We start from the raw sequence: 17,619 nt of genomic DNA, 5'->3' as shown, positions 1-17,619 counted from the left end.
TTGCAGTTCAGAGCATGACTAAAATTCATTTTTCAGGCACTTAGACAAATGAGATTTATTTAATTTCTCTCCCTTCTCTTCCCCTCTGAGTTCTGTTCTAAATCTTCACATTCTCTTTTCCCTGCAGAATGAAGTGGAGCTGGGAGAGCTGCTGTTGTCACTGAACTACCTACCAAGTGCAGGAAGGCTGAACGTGGACATCATTAGAGCAAAACAGCTTCTTCAGACAGACATGAGCCAAGGTTCAGGTAAAGGGCATTTCTCACATTACTCATGCTCAGATTATATGTGCCTTTAAAGCAGATCAGTGAGGCTGCAGTTTGTGGGGGACCCAGGGGGATTTGATGCTCAGTTCCTGTTAATACAAGGCTCTGGATGTCCCTCTTGCATGTATAGACAGCAATAATGGAAGTATTTGGAACACTTACTCTGGGGTACAGTGGAGGGCTTGCCAAATTTAAAGTAAAGGCAGAGGTGAGGAGCCAGGAGCTTTGATCCCCCTGTGCTGTGTGAGGCAGCCCCTGGGCACTGCTGGCCCTGGCCACTCTGCCTGGAGCTGCTTTGTGCCTCTGTCCTCAGGTGGTCTTCCCACATTCCTGCCCCAGCCTCTGCTGCTGCCAGAATCTTGGCATTTCCCAAAAAGAACAGCATGTCAAGGCTGACATTAGCTGTGGTTTTGGCAGGGACTGTTCTTAATCTGGCTGCCTGATTTTGTGCCCACTGCAGTCTCTGTTAGCAGCGTGAGGCACAAGTCCCAGCCCTTTGCAAAGGCCATTCCCCAGCTCAGTCCATCCCTGTGGTGCCCAGCCCTTGTGAGCAGGGCTGCTGACTCATGATCCCCATAACTCAGGGCCTGTGCTTTGTGCTCTTTGCCAGATCCCTTCGTGAAAATTCAGCTTGTTCACGGATTAAAGTTAACAAAAACCAAGAAGACCTCCTGCATGCGGGGCACGATAGATCCCTTCTACAACGAGTCCTTCAGCTTCAAGGTTCCACAGGAGGAGCTGGAGAATGCCAGCCTGGTGTTCACAGGTCAGTGTGGTGCTGGTGGCAGCAGCTGTGGGTGTGCAGGGCACTGCTTGTCCATCCTGGGGAGGTTAATGAGCACTCTGCCCTCGGCAGAAGCTGTGCCCAGCACTGCCAGCCTGGCTGGGAGTTGGTCCTGTGCTTGATTGGAAATGGGCAGAGGAAGAGGAGGAGCATTAACTGCCCTTCTCAGAGGCACCCAGCCTGGGCATAGAGTCAAACCTGAGGAGAATGAGAGGACAGCAGTGAACAATCACAGAGCCCAGGCACTGGCAAAATAACTTGTGGTACTTGCTGTGGTTTGCTGGTGAGAGGGGCACCTACAGGTGCTCCACAGTGACCTCAGCTCTTCTGTGAGCAGGGCTTGCTCATGCCTTTGCTTCTAAAGGGTGGCACTCTGTGCCAAGCCCTGCATGGCACAGCTGAGATGGACCCAGGTACAGACCCTGGGGTCACAAGCAGGCTCAGAGCTGACCTCAGCTTTGTCAGCACTGGAGGTGCTGGCTGGGATAGGAATTTCTGTTTTTAAGCAGTTTCTGGGTCTCCTGTATTTGCTCTCAAGGCATGAAGACAGGCAGGAGAGCCTTGGTGCTGGGAGCAGGAGTGGCAGAGCACACTGGCTGTCCTGGGCCAGGGCCCTGCTGAGGCTGGTGGCATTCTCTGCCTTTTCCCACCCTGAAAGCCTTGAGCAGGGCTGCAGGGAGCTCTCTGAAGGGTGGGGTTCCCTCCCCTGCCATGGCTGCTGCCCCTTTGGAGCTCAGGCACCCCCAGGAGCAGGCTCAGACCTTCTGGCCCCCTGCAGGATCAGAGGGGCTGGCTGGTGGGCCCCACACTCTTCTGCCACATTGGGCTCTCGTGCTTCACAAACACTTCTTTTGACAACTTTCCATCATTTCTTTTGCTGAAAAGAATCTGCTTCTGAAAGGATGTGTTTTGAAGTATTTTTTAATTTTACTTTTTATATGGAAGATGCAGGTGTCAAAGCTGGTTCAAGGAGACTTATTCCAACCCATTAATTTGTTTTCAAACATGTTATAACAAAGAGTGATGCTGATTAGCAGCTTAAATGTTGCCCTTCACGCTCAGAAATTTCCTCAGCAAAACACCTGTAATTAATCACTGCTTTGCATGCATGTCACCCTGCCTGCTCCTCGCATGTGCAGGGATGGGTTTGCTCCTGGAGCTCCCATCAGGTGCTCTTGTGACAGGCCTGAATCACTCCCTCTCTGCTTTCCCCTTTGCCTGCTGGCAGCAGAACAGGCAAAGAGAGCAGCAGAGCTGTGCCCTTGGGAGGGTGAGGGGAGCAGTGCTGCTCAGCACAGTGGATGAAGCCAGGATTGATGGTGGATCTCTGGCTGTTTTTCCCTGTGCAGAGGGGTGTATTCCCAGGGAGCCAATGGGAACCTGGCTGATTCATCACCCTGTGTCACACAGGCACTGAGCCTCTGAGTGGGGCTTCATTTTCTGAGTGACATATTGCTTGCTGTGAGTTTGCAATAAATAATCCCAGGCCAGAAATGTCCCCAGCAGCTCCACAGCTGGGAAGGAACGTGCAGAGCTTTGGGAGGACCAGTGTGTCACAGACATATTTTATGAAAAATCCTTTTGCTAGGATCTTTTTCTCCTGAGAAGCTGAGAAGCTTCAGCTCCTCCATGTTTTGCTGCTTTGGAATGTGATTGGAGAATTGTTTACCCAGCATGTGAAATTGTTTTTGTTTGATGACCAGTGACAGCCACCTGTGTCGAGGCTGTGAGCAGTCACAAGATTTTATTATCATTCCTTCTATTCCTTTCAAGCCTTCTGATGAAATCCTTTCTTCTATTCTTTAGTATAGTTTTAATATATCATTTCCTTTTAATATAATATATATAATAAAATAATAAATCAGCCTTCTGAAGCATGGAGTCAAGATTCTCCTCTCTGCCCTTGTCCTGGGACCCCTGTGAACACCACCACACCAGTGAGGGGTGAGGGGCAGGGTGGGCATGGGCCCTGCCTGGGCTGGGGCTTCTGCAGTGCCCAGGGCACTCAGGTGTGAGGTGTGGGGTTGGTGTGGCCAACAGAGAGCTGGAGCCAGGGGTGCTGGTCATGTTTTTGTGACCCAGCCTTCTGCTGGGTCAGTGCCTGCAGGGTCTGTCACAGGGACCTCTGATCAGGGGCCATGGTGGTGGTGAGGGTGCAGAGCCACGTTCAGTGTCCATCCTAGTGACAGACTGGCTCCTGATGGTGGTGGGCTGTGGCCCCAGTTTATTGCAGTGTGCATCTGTGGGGCTCTGCTGGAATGAGTTTCTGAAGGTCTGGGAAGGGAATTGTGGTGCTCCCCACAGAGCCCCTTCTTGGCACCTTACAGTATTACTCAGCTTAAGGGCTCGTGAGGGGCTTTGGGATCCTCTGTTAAAAGATAATCAGGAACAAATGTTTGGCAGTATGGGTATCTTGCAATGTGAGATCTCTATTTTGCACCTCTGCATAGCAGGGGTGTAGTTTTGTTTTGGTTTTTTTAACTTAGGTGCTTTGGGGTTCCTTTTTGCTGCAGTGGTGGTTCTTTCTGTTGTGTGTTTTGTTTGGAATTGTTTCTTATTTATTTTCTCTTCTAATCCACATCTCTAGTCCATTAGGTCAGTTAATTAAATTTGCTGTTGAGTCAAAGTCCAATTGAAAAGCAAAATAATCCTGCTTGAAGGGTGGGTGATGATGCTTTGGATGGAGAGAGAGAGCTGTAAAAGCAGCCATGGGAGCCAGAAGTGAGTATGTCTTCAATAATTTAAAAGAACCTTTATTGTGGCTTTGTATTTTGGACCCAGTCTGCAGCTGTCTTTACATTGGCTTGGCTTCATGGAAAGCCCTGGAACCCTGCCAGTTCCCATCAGCTGGGGCTCCTGGCTCCCCTGGGGCTGGTCCCCACTGCAGAGCAAGGCACCATCCACACAAAGTAAGATGAATTTTGTTTCCCCCCCTGTGTGTTTATCTCCTGTGCATCTTGGATCAAGCTGTCTGTGTTCAGTCTGGTGTGGATTTCTCCACCCTCTGCTGTGAGTTACCAAGGGTTGTGTGTGCAGACAGTGGTAAAGCACCATCCCTGCTCTCCTGGTGGTGCTCTGCAGAGCTGGACTCCACACCAAGCTCAGGGCTGAAGCACAGCTGGGTTTGGAGAGGGGCTCTGGTGCTCCAAGATGATGTGCCCAGGAAGAGCTCTGTGCTAGCCAGGATGGGAGGAGGGGCTGGTTGGGCTGGATCTTTGCTCTTTCCTCCTCCTTAGGCACTCAAGGATTCAATACTGTCAATTATTGGCATTTACAGACCAAAATGCTTCTCCTTCCACACTGGTGCAGGACACTTTGTCCCAGCTGTTCCTGCCTTCCCTCTGCTCCTTCCTCAGATGCTGGTGGAGCTGTCACTAACTTCCAGTCCCAGGCCAGTGCCCAAAATGAGGTGGGATGAGCTCTGGTGGAAATGTCCTCTCCAGGAAAAAGCATCCAGGGTCAGGATTGCTGCTGCAAGTATTGTCTGTTAACAGCTCCTCCCAAAAGAGGCTGAAACCAGGAAAGCCACTGGTACTCATTACAAGTCTGATGTCCTGACAAAAAGAAAAAAGAGTGAGGCAACAACTGGTGGAGAGGATGTTTGATTTTCATTTACTTCATCAAACATGTTGTCTAGGTAATGAGCAGCCATTTACATATTGTAACAGAAATGCACTCTTTTGGGTGGTGCTTTTTTGCACTTTCTAGAGTTTTTCTGGCAACATGACACATATCCCCCATGTGCCATATTCTGTTTGAGTGCAGGCAAGTCATGGGCTCAACTGCTGCAGGGAAATGGGGCGGGCTCTGAAAGGTGGGGTGTTCTCCTAAGCCTGTGAACAAACCTGGGAGCAAAGGTGTTACTGTGTCTGGTGGCAAGGGGAAGGTGGAGTTTGGCCCTGACAGCAGCACTGGCAGCTGCTGCCAAGATTATTTCCATGAAGGAGAAATGGTCTTTGAGATGCAAGTGCAGCCTCAGTGCTGGGAGGGCTGGATGGGCACCCAGAGACCCTGTGCTCTCCCCACTGAGGGATCTGGGGCTGTGCAGTGAATCTCAGTCTGTCAGAAAGCTTGGGCTGTGCAGCAGGGAGGCAGACCTGAAACCTGAGCCCTGTAGTATTTTGTTAATGATTATAATGTTGTTAATAACAATCATCAGTAATGCTGTTTGCACTGCAGTAAAGCCCAGATGGTCCAATAAAAACCAGCAGCACTCCAGGGCAAACTGTGTCTCAGTGACTCTTAGCATCTTCTCATCACTTACCATAAAAAAGACACCCTTCAGCATTCACAGTGAGGGGATGTTTGTCTCCCCCAGGTCCTTGTGGTGGCTGTGTGTCTTTCTCCATTTAAATAAGCTGTTGGAATGTTTGCATGGCAGGATCTTCAGGGCTTGTTACACCATCAGAGTCCCCAAAGAGGGAGAAATCATCTCCATGCTCTGGGTAGATCATCTCCATGCAATTGTAGAGGGAAAATCTGCTTTTCCTTCTGGCCTGGCCGGAAGGGCAGCTGGGCAAGGACAGCCCTGGGGCTGATGGAGAGCAGCAGTGGGGCTCATCCCACTGCTCCATCCCTGTCTGGAAGGGGACCATGGTTCCAGCAGGGCAGGAAGCTCTGCCTGGGACAGAGGGGGGCAGGCTAGGCAGGGTGTGCTTGTTGGTGGAGAGATTGACCTCAAAATGTGTGTGACCTGCCCTGGTGACATCTTCACAGTCACTCCTGCCTCGGGGTGCAGCTCATGGGCACTCTGTATTCTGGTAGGATTTGTTATCTCCTCACTTTTCAATATGTTTCAAAGATTGGCAATGTCTCTGTTTTCTGTAAAGATTTAGGACCCTTTTTTCCATTTTATTTCTTTTTTTTTTTTGGAGTATTTTTGTTCCTGAGAGTGTTGAGACTTTGCAGAGCTGTACCTGTGGTCTCAGTGGCTGCAGCAGAGGGGCCCTGGCAATGCTGTCAGCCACCACTGTGCCCCAAGGGCTGCAATGTGTGTCTTCAGATCCCTGGATAAATTTAATGCTTTATTCCAGGGCTCTAATTAACTTCCAGTTAATTAAAATAACAGATTGCTGTTCCATAGCAATATACCTGGTTTTTCTGTTGGCTCATTTGCAGTTAGCCTTTAGGAAAATATGGGGACCATTTAATGAAGTTTGTATTTTGAAAGGGGAAGAAAAGTAACTATTGGTGTGTATTGATAATGATGCAGTTCTGGATATTGGGTTGCTTTCACTGAAATGTTTTCTCTTTGAAGCAATGCTGCCTGTTTCAGCAGGATGCAGAGCTAGTGGGGCTTTTCAGTGGTATTTTTTTAATTAACAGAATGATTTCCAAATGTCCCAATCAGCTGAGCAGAAATTTGATAAAGTTTTTGACCCGAGGCTTCTCCAGAAATGTATCTGAATTCTGATTTCCCTGGCTATGTGGAAGTGTGACCTGGAGATGCCAGCATCTACTCTAGCTGCAGTTTGCAGGGATGGAAACCACCATGTCTGGAGTCACCACACATCTGCAGTTTGACTTGCCCATTTCTCCTTTTTGCTCTTGCTTTTGCTTTCCCACATGAAAACCCAACAAACATTCAGGCACTTTGTCTTTTGCACACAGATATAGGGAAGAAATCTCTACTGTATGAGTCAAATTAAGCTTTTTTTTTTTTCCCATGCAGGAATGCAGGAGGAGGATTTGGTTTCTCTTTTGAAATACTATGATAACATCTCTTAGATGGAAGGACAATTAGACACCTCACTGCTAGAAAATTGGTTTTTGTCATCTATTAGATATGCCTTTTGGAATTATTGGACTGTCTGTATATTTCCCATATCTAGAGCTTAGAATCAAAATGTAATCCCTGACTAAACCTGTGTACTTCTATCTTAGCCAAAGGAGAAAAAATGGAAAAGCCCCACTGATGTCAGCACTGTGTTTTCTGGGGATTTATACCTGTTTAACTTAGATCAGAATTTGGCCTTTGTGTCTGTTGTTATAAAACACTCCATCCATTTATGCAGCAGCCACCATATGGTCCTTGCCCAGGTCTGGGGAGGGCAGTGAGCTCCTGGCTGGCGCCTCCTGCCCCCAGGCCTTGCTCCAGCTCTGGTGCCACACCAGGTGGCCCAGCAGGTCCTGGGAGGGGTTTGGAGAGATGCAGGGCAGGGGAGACCCCTGAGGCCCAGCAGAGCCTGTGCACACTGTGCATTTCCAGATGTACAAATCCCCTTTGGGAGAAGGGCCCCACTGCTCTCCATTTCAGTGTCCTTGCTGGGCTCCATGGAGGTGCTGGTGGTCTCCTGGAGCAGGGGACAGCAGAGGGGCAGTCAGAGATGCTGGATGGGGGCATGCAGGCCCAGTCCTGTTTGGGGGCACTCAGGGAAGATGCTCTGGGGTGAGTTTGGTTTTTTGCAGCAGACTGACTGCTTTAACAAGGAGGAGTGAAGTGCCATTAATCAGGGGAGAGCAACAAGATGCTGACCCTTCCTGACCTGGCCTGTTGCTTGCTTAGGAGGCAAAATTAGATTCATCAAGTCTCCTGACTTAGTTAATAAATGTATTGCATCTGATGTGGCAGAAACTGCCTGTCCTGGAGCTCTCTGGAATCTTTTGATAATCTTTTTCTCCTAAAGAAAGGAGCAAGCCCTCCTCTCTCCAGGCTGATGATAGGTGCTTGCTCCTTTTGCCAAGCCTCTTAATTTAAGCTGTGTCATGGCTCTGCTGCCCTCAGCCCTTCATCTTGTTTGGCTCGCACTGCAGTGAAAGGAATTGTTCAAACCTCTTGCAAGGCCATCATCTGCCTGTGCATCAAATGAAGAAAAGTCTGGGTGGCAGGAGCTGCTGTGGCAGCAGAGCAGTGTCTGCAAATGGAATGTCTGTGCCTGGCCTGTGGCTGTCTCAGGAGATGGATGTGGTGCAGGCAGAGGCTGCCTCTCCTGCATGGCTGTCCCTGCCTGTGTCTGCAGGTGCTGTGTGGCACTGGTGTTGTCAGGTGTGTAAATATGCTTTGCTGGATCTGGGGCTCATAGTGCAGAGAATTAAGATGCAGTTTTAAAAAAAGGGGAATTGGAAGTGGCAAAAGCCAGCCATAGACACTCCTTTTCAGTATCCTCTGGGCTGTTGCAATAGATGATTCCAGCCCATTATTCCAGTGTCTCCTGATGAGGCAATTTCATGAGGTGTCATCCCTGCTGCCCTTGAGCTCTCTGCAGGACACACTTGTGCATTCACACTTCCCCTGCAGCCTGGATCCCTGTGTCTGCTCCAGGACTTTCCCCTCCCTGTGTGAGAGCAGGCAGAGATTGGCACACTCCTGGTTTGGGGTGCATGTGCAGGGGGGAGCTCCCTGTCCTGGGGGAGGTTTCCACAGGGTCTCTTGCTGTGGCACTGTGCCTGTGGGGCAGCAGCTGGGTCTGTGTGTGGCCATGTGCTCCAGCAGTGCCAGTTCCCTCTGGAGCTGGGCAGGTGCAGCCACTGCAGGGGAAGGCTGGAAAGAGTTTAATGTGCTCATCAGACCCTGGTGGAGATTAAACTGATAAATGGGAAACCACGGCATCTTCTCCCGTGCTTTTCTCTCCTCTCTGCTAAATACGACAGGCCATGGTTGAGGAGCAAGGGCAGGGTTTGGGCCTGTGACCTTCTCAGTGTGCATCATTAGCCCAGCTGCTGCTGCTCCTCCTAGCACCTCTTTGTGCTAAACAGCCTTTGAACATTGATGTCAAGCAGTTCAGGAGCAGTCTTCAGTCCTACTTAACCTGGCAGCTCAGCCCCACTGGCTCAGGCAGTGCTGGGCACAGAAAGGGCTGGGCACTGGACACTGGGCACAGAAAGGGCTGGGCACTGGCTCCTGCCTGCCTAAATGGGCAGGTGTGTGAAGGGGGCACTTTGTGAGACCTCACCAAGTGCTGAGGCTGAGTGGGAGGTGCTGAAGTGTTGATGGGTCAGTGCCAGCAGGGATGTGGCTCTGCCAGAGAGAGCACACAGTCCAGGAGATCTGTGTGCTCAGGGGGACTCTGCCCCTCGGCTGCCTGTGTACAGCCTTGGGCGTGTTTTTGCTGGTTTTTCTCTGAGTTACATGTTTTAGTTGCACTGCAGGTGATGGTGCAGGTGGCTGCAGAAGGGTGAACTGTTGGTGTGGAGCTCTCCATGCTGGTGCTCCAAGAGAGGCAGCAGCAGAGGTGCTGTGTGGCCGTACCAGGAGGAGCAGCACAGCTGGAGCTGCTGAGGAACTGCCCAGCACACCTGGCAGAGCAGAGTTTGCAGGAGATGCAGATGTTTCACGGCCCCAGCTGCAAGGCTCAGGCGTGTCCCCATCCTGTAAATGATACTGATAGCCTTGAAGTTACCTTAAGGAAGTTTTCTTAGTTAATGCTCGTCCCTGGTCATTCCCAGGATGCTGATGTGGTCAGTCAGAGGATGAATGATTTTCTGAAATGCCAGATTAAATCCTGCTATTGCATGTGACTCACAGATGATGATGATGATGATGATGATGATTTGCAGTCGTGCTCTGCACAAGTGCTCAGTGTGGAGTTCTCAGTGCAGAGGGAAGGTGAGAGGCACTTTGGCTGGATCTGGTGCCAGGGCTGATGCCACCCAGGCAGCCTCATGGCTCCATTACATAGTGCAAACAGCTGACTGGCAAAAAGTGATTCCATGTGACTGAGGCTGGTGGGAGACAAGGGCAAGCTCGGGCTGGAGTGTCCCCAGAGCAGATGTGGGAGCTCCAAGGCCCATTGCATCCCCAGTGCCCTCAGCCCTGCAGGGAGCAGGCAGCCAGGCTGGGGTCCAGCCTTCCCCCCTGTGCAGGAGCCTCTGGGGGACATGGGCCCTGACCCCACAGGAACAGCTCATGTGGCACCCAGGCCCCCATCAGTTGGATATGGATCATTTAGGAACGCTGCATCAATAAGTTCATAACATGAAAATGTTTTGTTTACATCATGTACCTTGTCCTCAACAATTCAACCCATTTAATGGATATAAGTAAAAGTGATTTTCTTCTGTATTTCAGCATTTCTATTATAAAGAATGTCTTTTTAAGAAGCCTTTCTGTTTCCAAATGTGCCCTTCTGAAGAGCAGCTGCAGAAAGAATTGGTTTGACCTCTGCTTCTTTAATTGCTTTTTGCTCTGTGTTGGCCTAGAAATGGATGTTGCTATCGTGTAAATTACTGTGAGGGTGGAAAAAGAGCTCATGAGATCAGGTGTGTAGTTTCTGTCAGGAAAATATGCTTCTTAAATGGAAAGCAGCATCTACCAGTTCATAACCAGAGTCTGGGTCAGTCTGAAAATCCCAAATGTTAATTACTTTATTTTCTGCTACTGAGCAGCTCCATGGTGTCACTGGTTTTGTGGCCAAGGGCAGATTGAATCTGAAATTTACTATGAGCTCCTTTCAGACTCTGTCAGGGGATGTTCAGACATCAGGCAGCACAGCTCAGTCACACACCTGGACTCAGCAAATCCTAAATCCTGGCCATTTAGCAGTGGAATACAGCAGTTAGCCTCCCAGAAAAGCATGCCCTTGAATTTAAAAAGCTCTGACCTGATGGGTAAAGCTGAATTTTTGGCACACAAAGACCTCTCCTCATCTGAGGAAGCTGCTGTGGTGAAGCTGTGAGTGTGTAAAGCTGAGGTCAGGCTAGTGCAGCCTCTTATGGTCAGTGTGGGAATGAGCATTTGGCCTTGCAAAATGCCTTCCCTGTTCCTCAGCAATGAGTCTGTGCTATCTACAGTACTTAGTGATAGGAGCAACAATGCTTGTATAATTAGCCATTAATACCCCAAAGGACTCAGCATGCTAATTACCTGACACAATGAGATTAGCAGGTTGCATTACAAGAATTCAAAATACTTGGATCAACAGTAGAATGGCAGGTGCCCTTAGTTAGCACACCTGCTTGTTTTACAGTCCTGGCATGGAGTATTTTTGAAGAATCAGTATGCCTGGGGTGCTTCTTCTCCACTGTTAATTTATCCTGTGATTAATTGATGGCCTGTAAGGCTTCTTGGTTTAAATTACTTGGTGCTGTCTCCCAGCATTAGGCTTTACTTTCCTTAATTTTACGAAAAAAACCCCAAAAACCCAAACCCAGCAACAGCAAGACCAACATCAAACAAACAAAAAGACCACCAAAAAAAAAAACATAAAAACTTCCTATTGAAAATTTTGGTTTTGGGGTATTTTTATGTGGTTTTATCACAATATTTGATTTCTGTAGGCTAATAAATCATAGCAAAACATTTAGTATAGTCCTGCTAGCTACACCTGTGATCCATTGCCTTGTAGGAGAACTCATTAATAACCCAGACAAGCTGTGTATTAGTTGGAGATGGATGGCTTAGAATTCCTGACTGTGTCCTCAGAAGGTGGCCTTTCCAAAAAACACCACCCTGGCCTCTTGACAGAGGCACTTACTTGATAACATGTCCTGATGGCATCAGCCCCAGATAACTGATGGTGACAGGCAGAAGAGATGCAGTCTTCCTGCTGGGGTGATGAACCCCAGATCATTTCTAAATGTCATTTGAAGATGGACTTAGAGGGCTCTGAGTTGCAGGGTAGATTTTTCAGAGCAATTATTTGAACAACTTACTTGGGCATTTGAAGGTTTTGCTGTCACCTAAAATATCCACAGGTAATTTTTGGTGAGCAGAAGCATCTCTGCCCATAAACTGTGTGTGTCAGAGCTGTCAGAGGGGATGAAGTGAGCTGTAACCTGGCACTGCTTGATTTCAGGACTGCGCTGGCAGGTGGTACCCAGAGCACGATCCCAGACTGGTGCAGAGGTGAGGAACCAGCCTGGCAGAGTGTGGAGATGGCAGAGGGGCAGGTTAAAGTAATGCTGGTCCCTTGGGGTGTGTTACAATAGGAAATGCACAGCCCTGGCCAAGGTGTGCATTTGGAAGTGGGGCTGAGTGCCTTGTGTTGGGGTCCTGCCTGCCTGTGAGGGTGTGCACACATCAGGGTGATGCCATGGGGGTTCACAGAGCTTGTCTTGCTGCCAGTCCTGGTTTCCAGCAGCCCTGTAGAGCTGGTGCTGCTGGCAGGGGCTCCATGCCAGGCTGAACCTGCTCTGGCTGCACCAGCCCAGCTGGATTTGGAGCTCCTGTAGACCTTTGTCCTTAAAATCTCTCTCTTTCCTGAGGAGATTTTTTAATTGTTAATATTCCAGGCAGTGCCTGTGGATATCCTGGCTTCAGCTTGCAAAGACTTCATTTCAACTTTTTAATGAGCTGAGGCAGGGCTTCAGTTTGCAACGCACACAGTGCTTTTGCTGCTGTCTGGTGGGAGGGCTCAGCCTTTCCCAGGATCAGGCCCATCATTAGGGTTTGCTGCTGTCTGCAGCCTTTCCTTCCAGGAGACTGGGCTAATCCCAAGGACAGGGTGCTGGGTTGGTGTCTCTCCCTCAGCTGCTTTCCTGGAGGTTTAACAAGTAGCTGCAGTGATAATTATGGCAGATGTTGCTGTGTAAACACCCTGCTGCCAGCCTGGCCTGTGTAATTCCTGTCTGGAGCAGAGCAGGCTGTGGATTAGCACTGGAGTGCTTTGTGCAATGTGTGTTTGGAGGAGGGCACTTTGAGATGCTGCTTCTGCACTTGCCCAGGTTCAGGCTGCTGAGCTGCTTTTGTGATTTCATGATGGCCAGGCAGAGTTTTTGGCACTTCTTTATATGATGTAATTCTCCTTCAAGGCTGGACAGGACTTTGAGCAGCCTGCTCCAGTGAAAGGTGTCCCTGCCCACAGCAGGGGGTTGGAATAGGATGATCTTTGAGGTCCCTTCCAACCCAAGTCATTTTATGAATCTGCTTTACCTGTTCATGGTAAATAGCATGGTAACTGTGGATGTGTGTCTCTCTTATTTGAATTGTATTTCAGTCTGTAGTACAGCTTATTTTATTCCTTCCAAGCTCCTGTTTCTCTAACATTTTTCAGATGCTGAATTCCATACAAAAAATGCTGGCACCTGGTGTCACAGACATATTTTATGAAAAATCCTTTCATTAGTATTTTTTTCTCCTGAAAAGCTGAGAGGCCTCAGAAATGAAATGTAAACAATAATTATCTGCTGCTGTGGAATGCAACAGGTGCATCTTTGATTGGTCTCGTGGTTGTTTTTAATTAATGGCCAATCACAGTCCAGCTGTCTCAGGCTCTCTGGTCAGTCACAAGATTTTATTATCATTCCATTCTTTTCGATTCCTTGCAAGCCTTCTGATGAAATCCTTATTTCTATTCTGTTAGTGTAGTTTTAATATATAATTTTCTTTTAATTTAATATATATCCTAAAATAGTAAATCAACCTTCTGAAACGTGGAGTCAAGATTCTCATCTCTTCCCTCGTCCTGCGAACACCACCACAACCTGGCAGGTGCTGTGGGGGTTCAGCTGTGTTTGGTTTCCTGGGGCAGGGCTGTGCTTTTCCCTTGACCAGTGTGTGTCTCTGCTTTCCCCAGTGTACGGGCACAACGTGAAGAGCAGCAACGACTTCATTGGCAGGATTGTGATCGGGCAGTACTCGACGGGCGCCCCTGAGTCCAACCACTGGCGCCGCATGCTGAGCGCGCACCGCACGGCCGTGGAGCAGTGGCACAGCCTGCGCTCCCGCGAGGACTGCGACCGCGTCTCGCCCGCCTCCCTCGAGGTGACATGAGCCGGGTGACCCACGGCGGCCAGAGCGGGCGGGCGGACGAGATGAGAACCAAACCGACCACTGAAGCTCCCCACCTCACACCCTACACGCGCCCCGCGGCAGCTCCGTTGGATTCGTGCTGGCACCCGGGCTGTGCTGGCCTCAGTGACCCCACTGGGTCCAGCTGCGCCCCCGGGGCCGGGCAGCTCGTGCCAGGCAAGCACGGAGTGGGTGCAGGAGCTGGGAGTTGCCTCTGCTGTCCTTCCGGTCCAAATCCATGGCTCATCCTCTTGGAGATATAAGTACCCGTGTGCTCTCATTGGTGAACGTGGTAATTAGGCTAGAACATTTTTTTAAACGGTAGAACCTGTGGTGAAATCGATTCTGACTGCAGTTTTGTCCTTGTAGTAGTTTTACCAGAATTAAGCTGCTGTTAGTGTGTGTGTTTGTGTGCCCACGTGGGACAGATCCCGTGTCCCGTCAGTGGTGACCTGCCAGTCTCGATAGCAGTCTGTGTGTGCAGTAGATTCAGTGCTGATATAGCAAAATAAACATTTCCAATAGCATTTGTACTGGGAAAACCAGCTCACGTCCTTTCAAACATGTGCTGTGCAAAAAAACACCTGCTCCAGGGACTTTGGCGGTTAAGAAGACCCAGAAACCACAATTTTAATTCTCTCACAGACTGCAGTGGCTCCTTCTGTGTTGTGTGTTTACCCAGGTAGTTCTTCAGGTCACCAAGTGAACTTAGCTACAGTCCAGCTGTCCTGTTGGTTGCTTCTGTACATTTTATTTTTCCACAGCATATTGTCTGGTATGATGGAGATTGTATATTTATTGAAAATAAAATTCTATTTAATTGTGCCATATAGATTGGGGTGATACTTGTTGAATTCACCTTTGTGGTGAGCTCCTTCAGTTATGCTTATGGCAGAAAAAAAAGCCAAATGGCCGATGGCAGTTACCCCATTGTCACTCACTGCAGATGAACTGGGAGCAGTTTGAGAGAAACTGGGCACCTGCTGCTGGAGGTGGGTGTGGAGAGTGAGCTGGATGCCTTGGTCTGGCCATGGTGGTTCCCAGCCAGACCCCAGTAACACCCTGGGGGTTGGACGTGTCAGACTCCAGGGATGGCACATGGCAGGATGGGCAGCACTCATCTCCCTCCTCTATTTATGAAATTAAGCCTTGAATTAAACCCCAGTACCTCCTGTGCTTTTAATATTTTGATTTTTAAAAAGGAAAAAACAACACACATGACTATTTCACCCATTTGTTATTTAGCTGCTACAGTAGCAGGTGAGCAGTAGTACAGGTGAGTCTCAAAAAGCAAAACAAAACAAAACTCCACCACACCAGAAAAACCCAAACCAAAAAAGCTCAGTGCTTGCTTTGGCAGGTGTCAGTGTGTGGGTCAATAATCCCTGCTGCTGTCCAGGTGTTCCTGCTCCAGGGCAGGTCTGTAACTCTGATATCAGCATCCCTTCAGCACTTTGCCCGTGGCACCTGGCTCCTGCTGCTCCCCAGCACAGCTGCTCTGTGTCAGCAGCACTCAGCAGCAGGGCACTGGTGCCTGCAGGGCTGTCCAGGGCCATCCTCTTTCTGAGCTTACTGTGGATGCTGGCTATCAATTCTAACCTGCTTCTCTGCAAGGGGAATTTCTTCTCTGCCCTGCAGTGAAGTTGATGGCAAATCTCTGTTCTCTGGCATCCTCCTGGTTTGTCTCATCAAAAAATCACAGTGGAGAGGGACCCCATGGGCAGTCCTGGGCAAACGAGTGCTGTAGGAGGCTGATCTCTGCCTGTAGCTCACAAAGGCTCAGGCAAGGGACCGTGGTTTCAGCAGTTACTGTGGTTGACATTAATACTCTTCCTGTGGACAGCAGAATGAGCTCAGGACATCCATGAGAGCAGATACATGCTTTGCTCAGCACTGGGGATGAAATGTGAACAGAAAGTAATCTTGCCTGAGGCTGTCCTTGAAGCCATGAGGTGTCTGTTCCACAGGGAAGAACAGTCAGGATGCCAAAAAGTGGTGAGGGTGCCCAGAGGGAAGGTCAGTAGGAGCAGAACAGAAGCAGACCGGGGAGCTCCTGGCCTGCAGAGCAAACAGAACAGTGTGGGAGGGAGAGGAGCAGGAGGGATGAATTGTGGCCGTGCTGCTGGGGCTGCAGCCAGCAGGTGAAGCACATCTGGTGTTTGGTGAATTGGAAGGTAACCCAAAGTGCAGCTGCAGCTGGCACTGCACACATGGTGTGCCTGCACTGTCCCTGTGCTGGCAGCAAAGCTGGTGCCCAGCTGCTGTGCCAGGCTCAGGGCTTGCCTCGGGGGCAGCCCAGAGCTCCCAGCTGGGGGACGCTGCTGCCACGAGTCTGGCTGTTAGAAACCAGCATAAAAATTAGTCAGAATCTCTGCTCCCTCTTTAAACATGAATATTCGTGCTTTGGGAGTAGATTAATATGCTCAAAGACTTTTGTTCCATAGTTTGCTAAAAGTTGTTTATAACACTGGCTTTATCTGAGGATGGCACACAGGAAAGAAGGGAAAAGGCATGTCTTGACTTCTGATAATCCAAATTCCTTAATTATTAATGCTCTGCTGTAGCAGTGGGCTTTTCCTTGAGCCAGATAATTTCAGATCAATGTATGGAAGGGGGGAGGTGTTCTTAAAAGGCTTTATTTAATATGAAGAAAACTTAATATAGAAAAGTTGATTGAATGAGTTACTGTCTCTGGAGTAAGTCTGGATGATTTACTGCACTGAAAGCTTGGTGTCACCCTGAATTGTTTATACTTGAATCTCTAAATATGGGTCAAAAATGCTGAAAATTTTAATCTGTAGCTAATAATAAAAAGGGAACAGCATTGAGAATGTTCCTAAGCAGTTCCTTCAGTGCTGATTTAAGGCATAAATTGGAAATTGAACAGGACCACTAAATTGTATGGTATTTGCACCTGTACTATTTCCCTTAGGAGTGCAACAGTTGAAAAAGGATTTTATGCAGTGTTTTTAAAAATCTGAAGTTTATGTCTAACAAAATGTTGACCACAGGAAGGAGACACGCTGGATTATATGGGTACAGACTGTTGTATCATATCAAGTTTTCTGCTGCATGATGGCATGGACCCAGCATGGACCTGGCAGATGGGCACAGAGCGAATTCCTGAAACAGCCTTGGGGCCCCGGGCACAGCTGGGGGATCCTTCTTCCAGGCTGTTTAAGTGTGTCAGTGCATTGCCTGGCTCTGGGAAAAAAATCCCAAACCAAACATGCGAGAAAAACCAACAAACCCCCCAAACCAAACCAAACCAAACCAAACCAAACCAAACCAAACCAAACCAAACCAAACCAAACCAACCCACCACCCAATGGGGCACTGAGGTGTTAATAAACCCCACTGCCCTGCTGCCCTGGGAGCCTTTCCCCTGCCTCCCTCCCCGGGTGTGCAGCGGGGTCCCGTCTGTCGCCCCCGAGGTGACGGGCTGTCCGAGGGGCGCTGCGGGATGGGGACACCGAACACCGCCTGGGGCTGCACCTGAGGGTGCGAGCAGGGATGATGTCCTCACTCCTCTGCGGCCGAGGAGGGTGACAACAGCGCTCTGGGGGCAGCGTGCGCCCGAGCGGGGCTGGGGCAGCGCACGGATCCCGGCCACGTCTGGGCTGCGCGGAGCGGGGCCGGGGGCGGGCTGGGGCAGCGCTGAGGGTGCGGGTCCCGTCTGGGCTGCGCGGAGCGGGGCCGGGGCCGGGGGCGGAGGAGCCGCCGCTCGGGGGAGGGGGCAGCCCGGCCCCTATATCCGCCCCGCCCGGCGGCCGCCCCAGAACCCGCGGGGCCCGGCCCGAGCGCGACCCCCGCTCCCGGAGGGACCCCCAGGCCGGCCGGACCTCGGCGGGACCCGCAGCCGGCGGGACCCCGAGCCCTGCGCGACCCCCGCGGCTCCGGCC

The 17,619-nt window shown here is 49.9% G+C and overlaps 1 protein-coding gene across 1 annotated transcript in view; it reads left to right on the top strand.

Moving 5' to 3' along the window:
- SYT17 (synaptotagmin 17) overlaps positions 1-14,549 on the top strand; it is a 35,325-nt gene extending 20,776 nt beyond the window's left edge. Inside the window, exons 6-8 of the mRNA XM_066560650.1 lie at positions 128-248; positions 877-1,032; positions 13,503-14,549. Coding sequence (XP_066416747.1) covers positions 128-248; positions 877-1,032; positions 13,503-13,699 — 474 coding nt within the window. The 3' untranslated portion in view covers positions 13,700-14,549. The remainder of the gene's footprint in view (positions 1-127; positions 249-876; positions 1,033-13,502) is intronic.
- The last annotated feature ends 3,070 nt before the right edge of the window (positions 14,550-17,619 follow it).

This window comes from Molothrus aeneus, chromosome 16 (assembly GCF_037042795.1).
Source record: "Molothrus aeneus isolate 106 chromosome 16, BPBGC_Maene_1.0, whole genome shotgun sequence".
Taxonomy (NCBI): Eukaryota; Metazoa; Chordata; class Aves; order Passeriformes; family Icteridae; genus Molothrus; species Molothrus aeneus.
The sequence above is the reverse complement of the archived record's forward strand: the minus strand, read 5'-3'. Positions and strand labels throughout refer to the sequence as shown.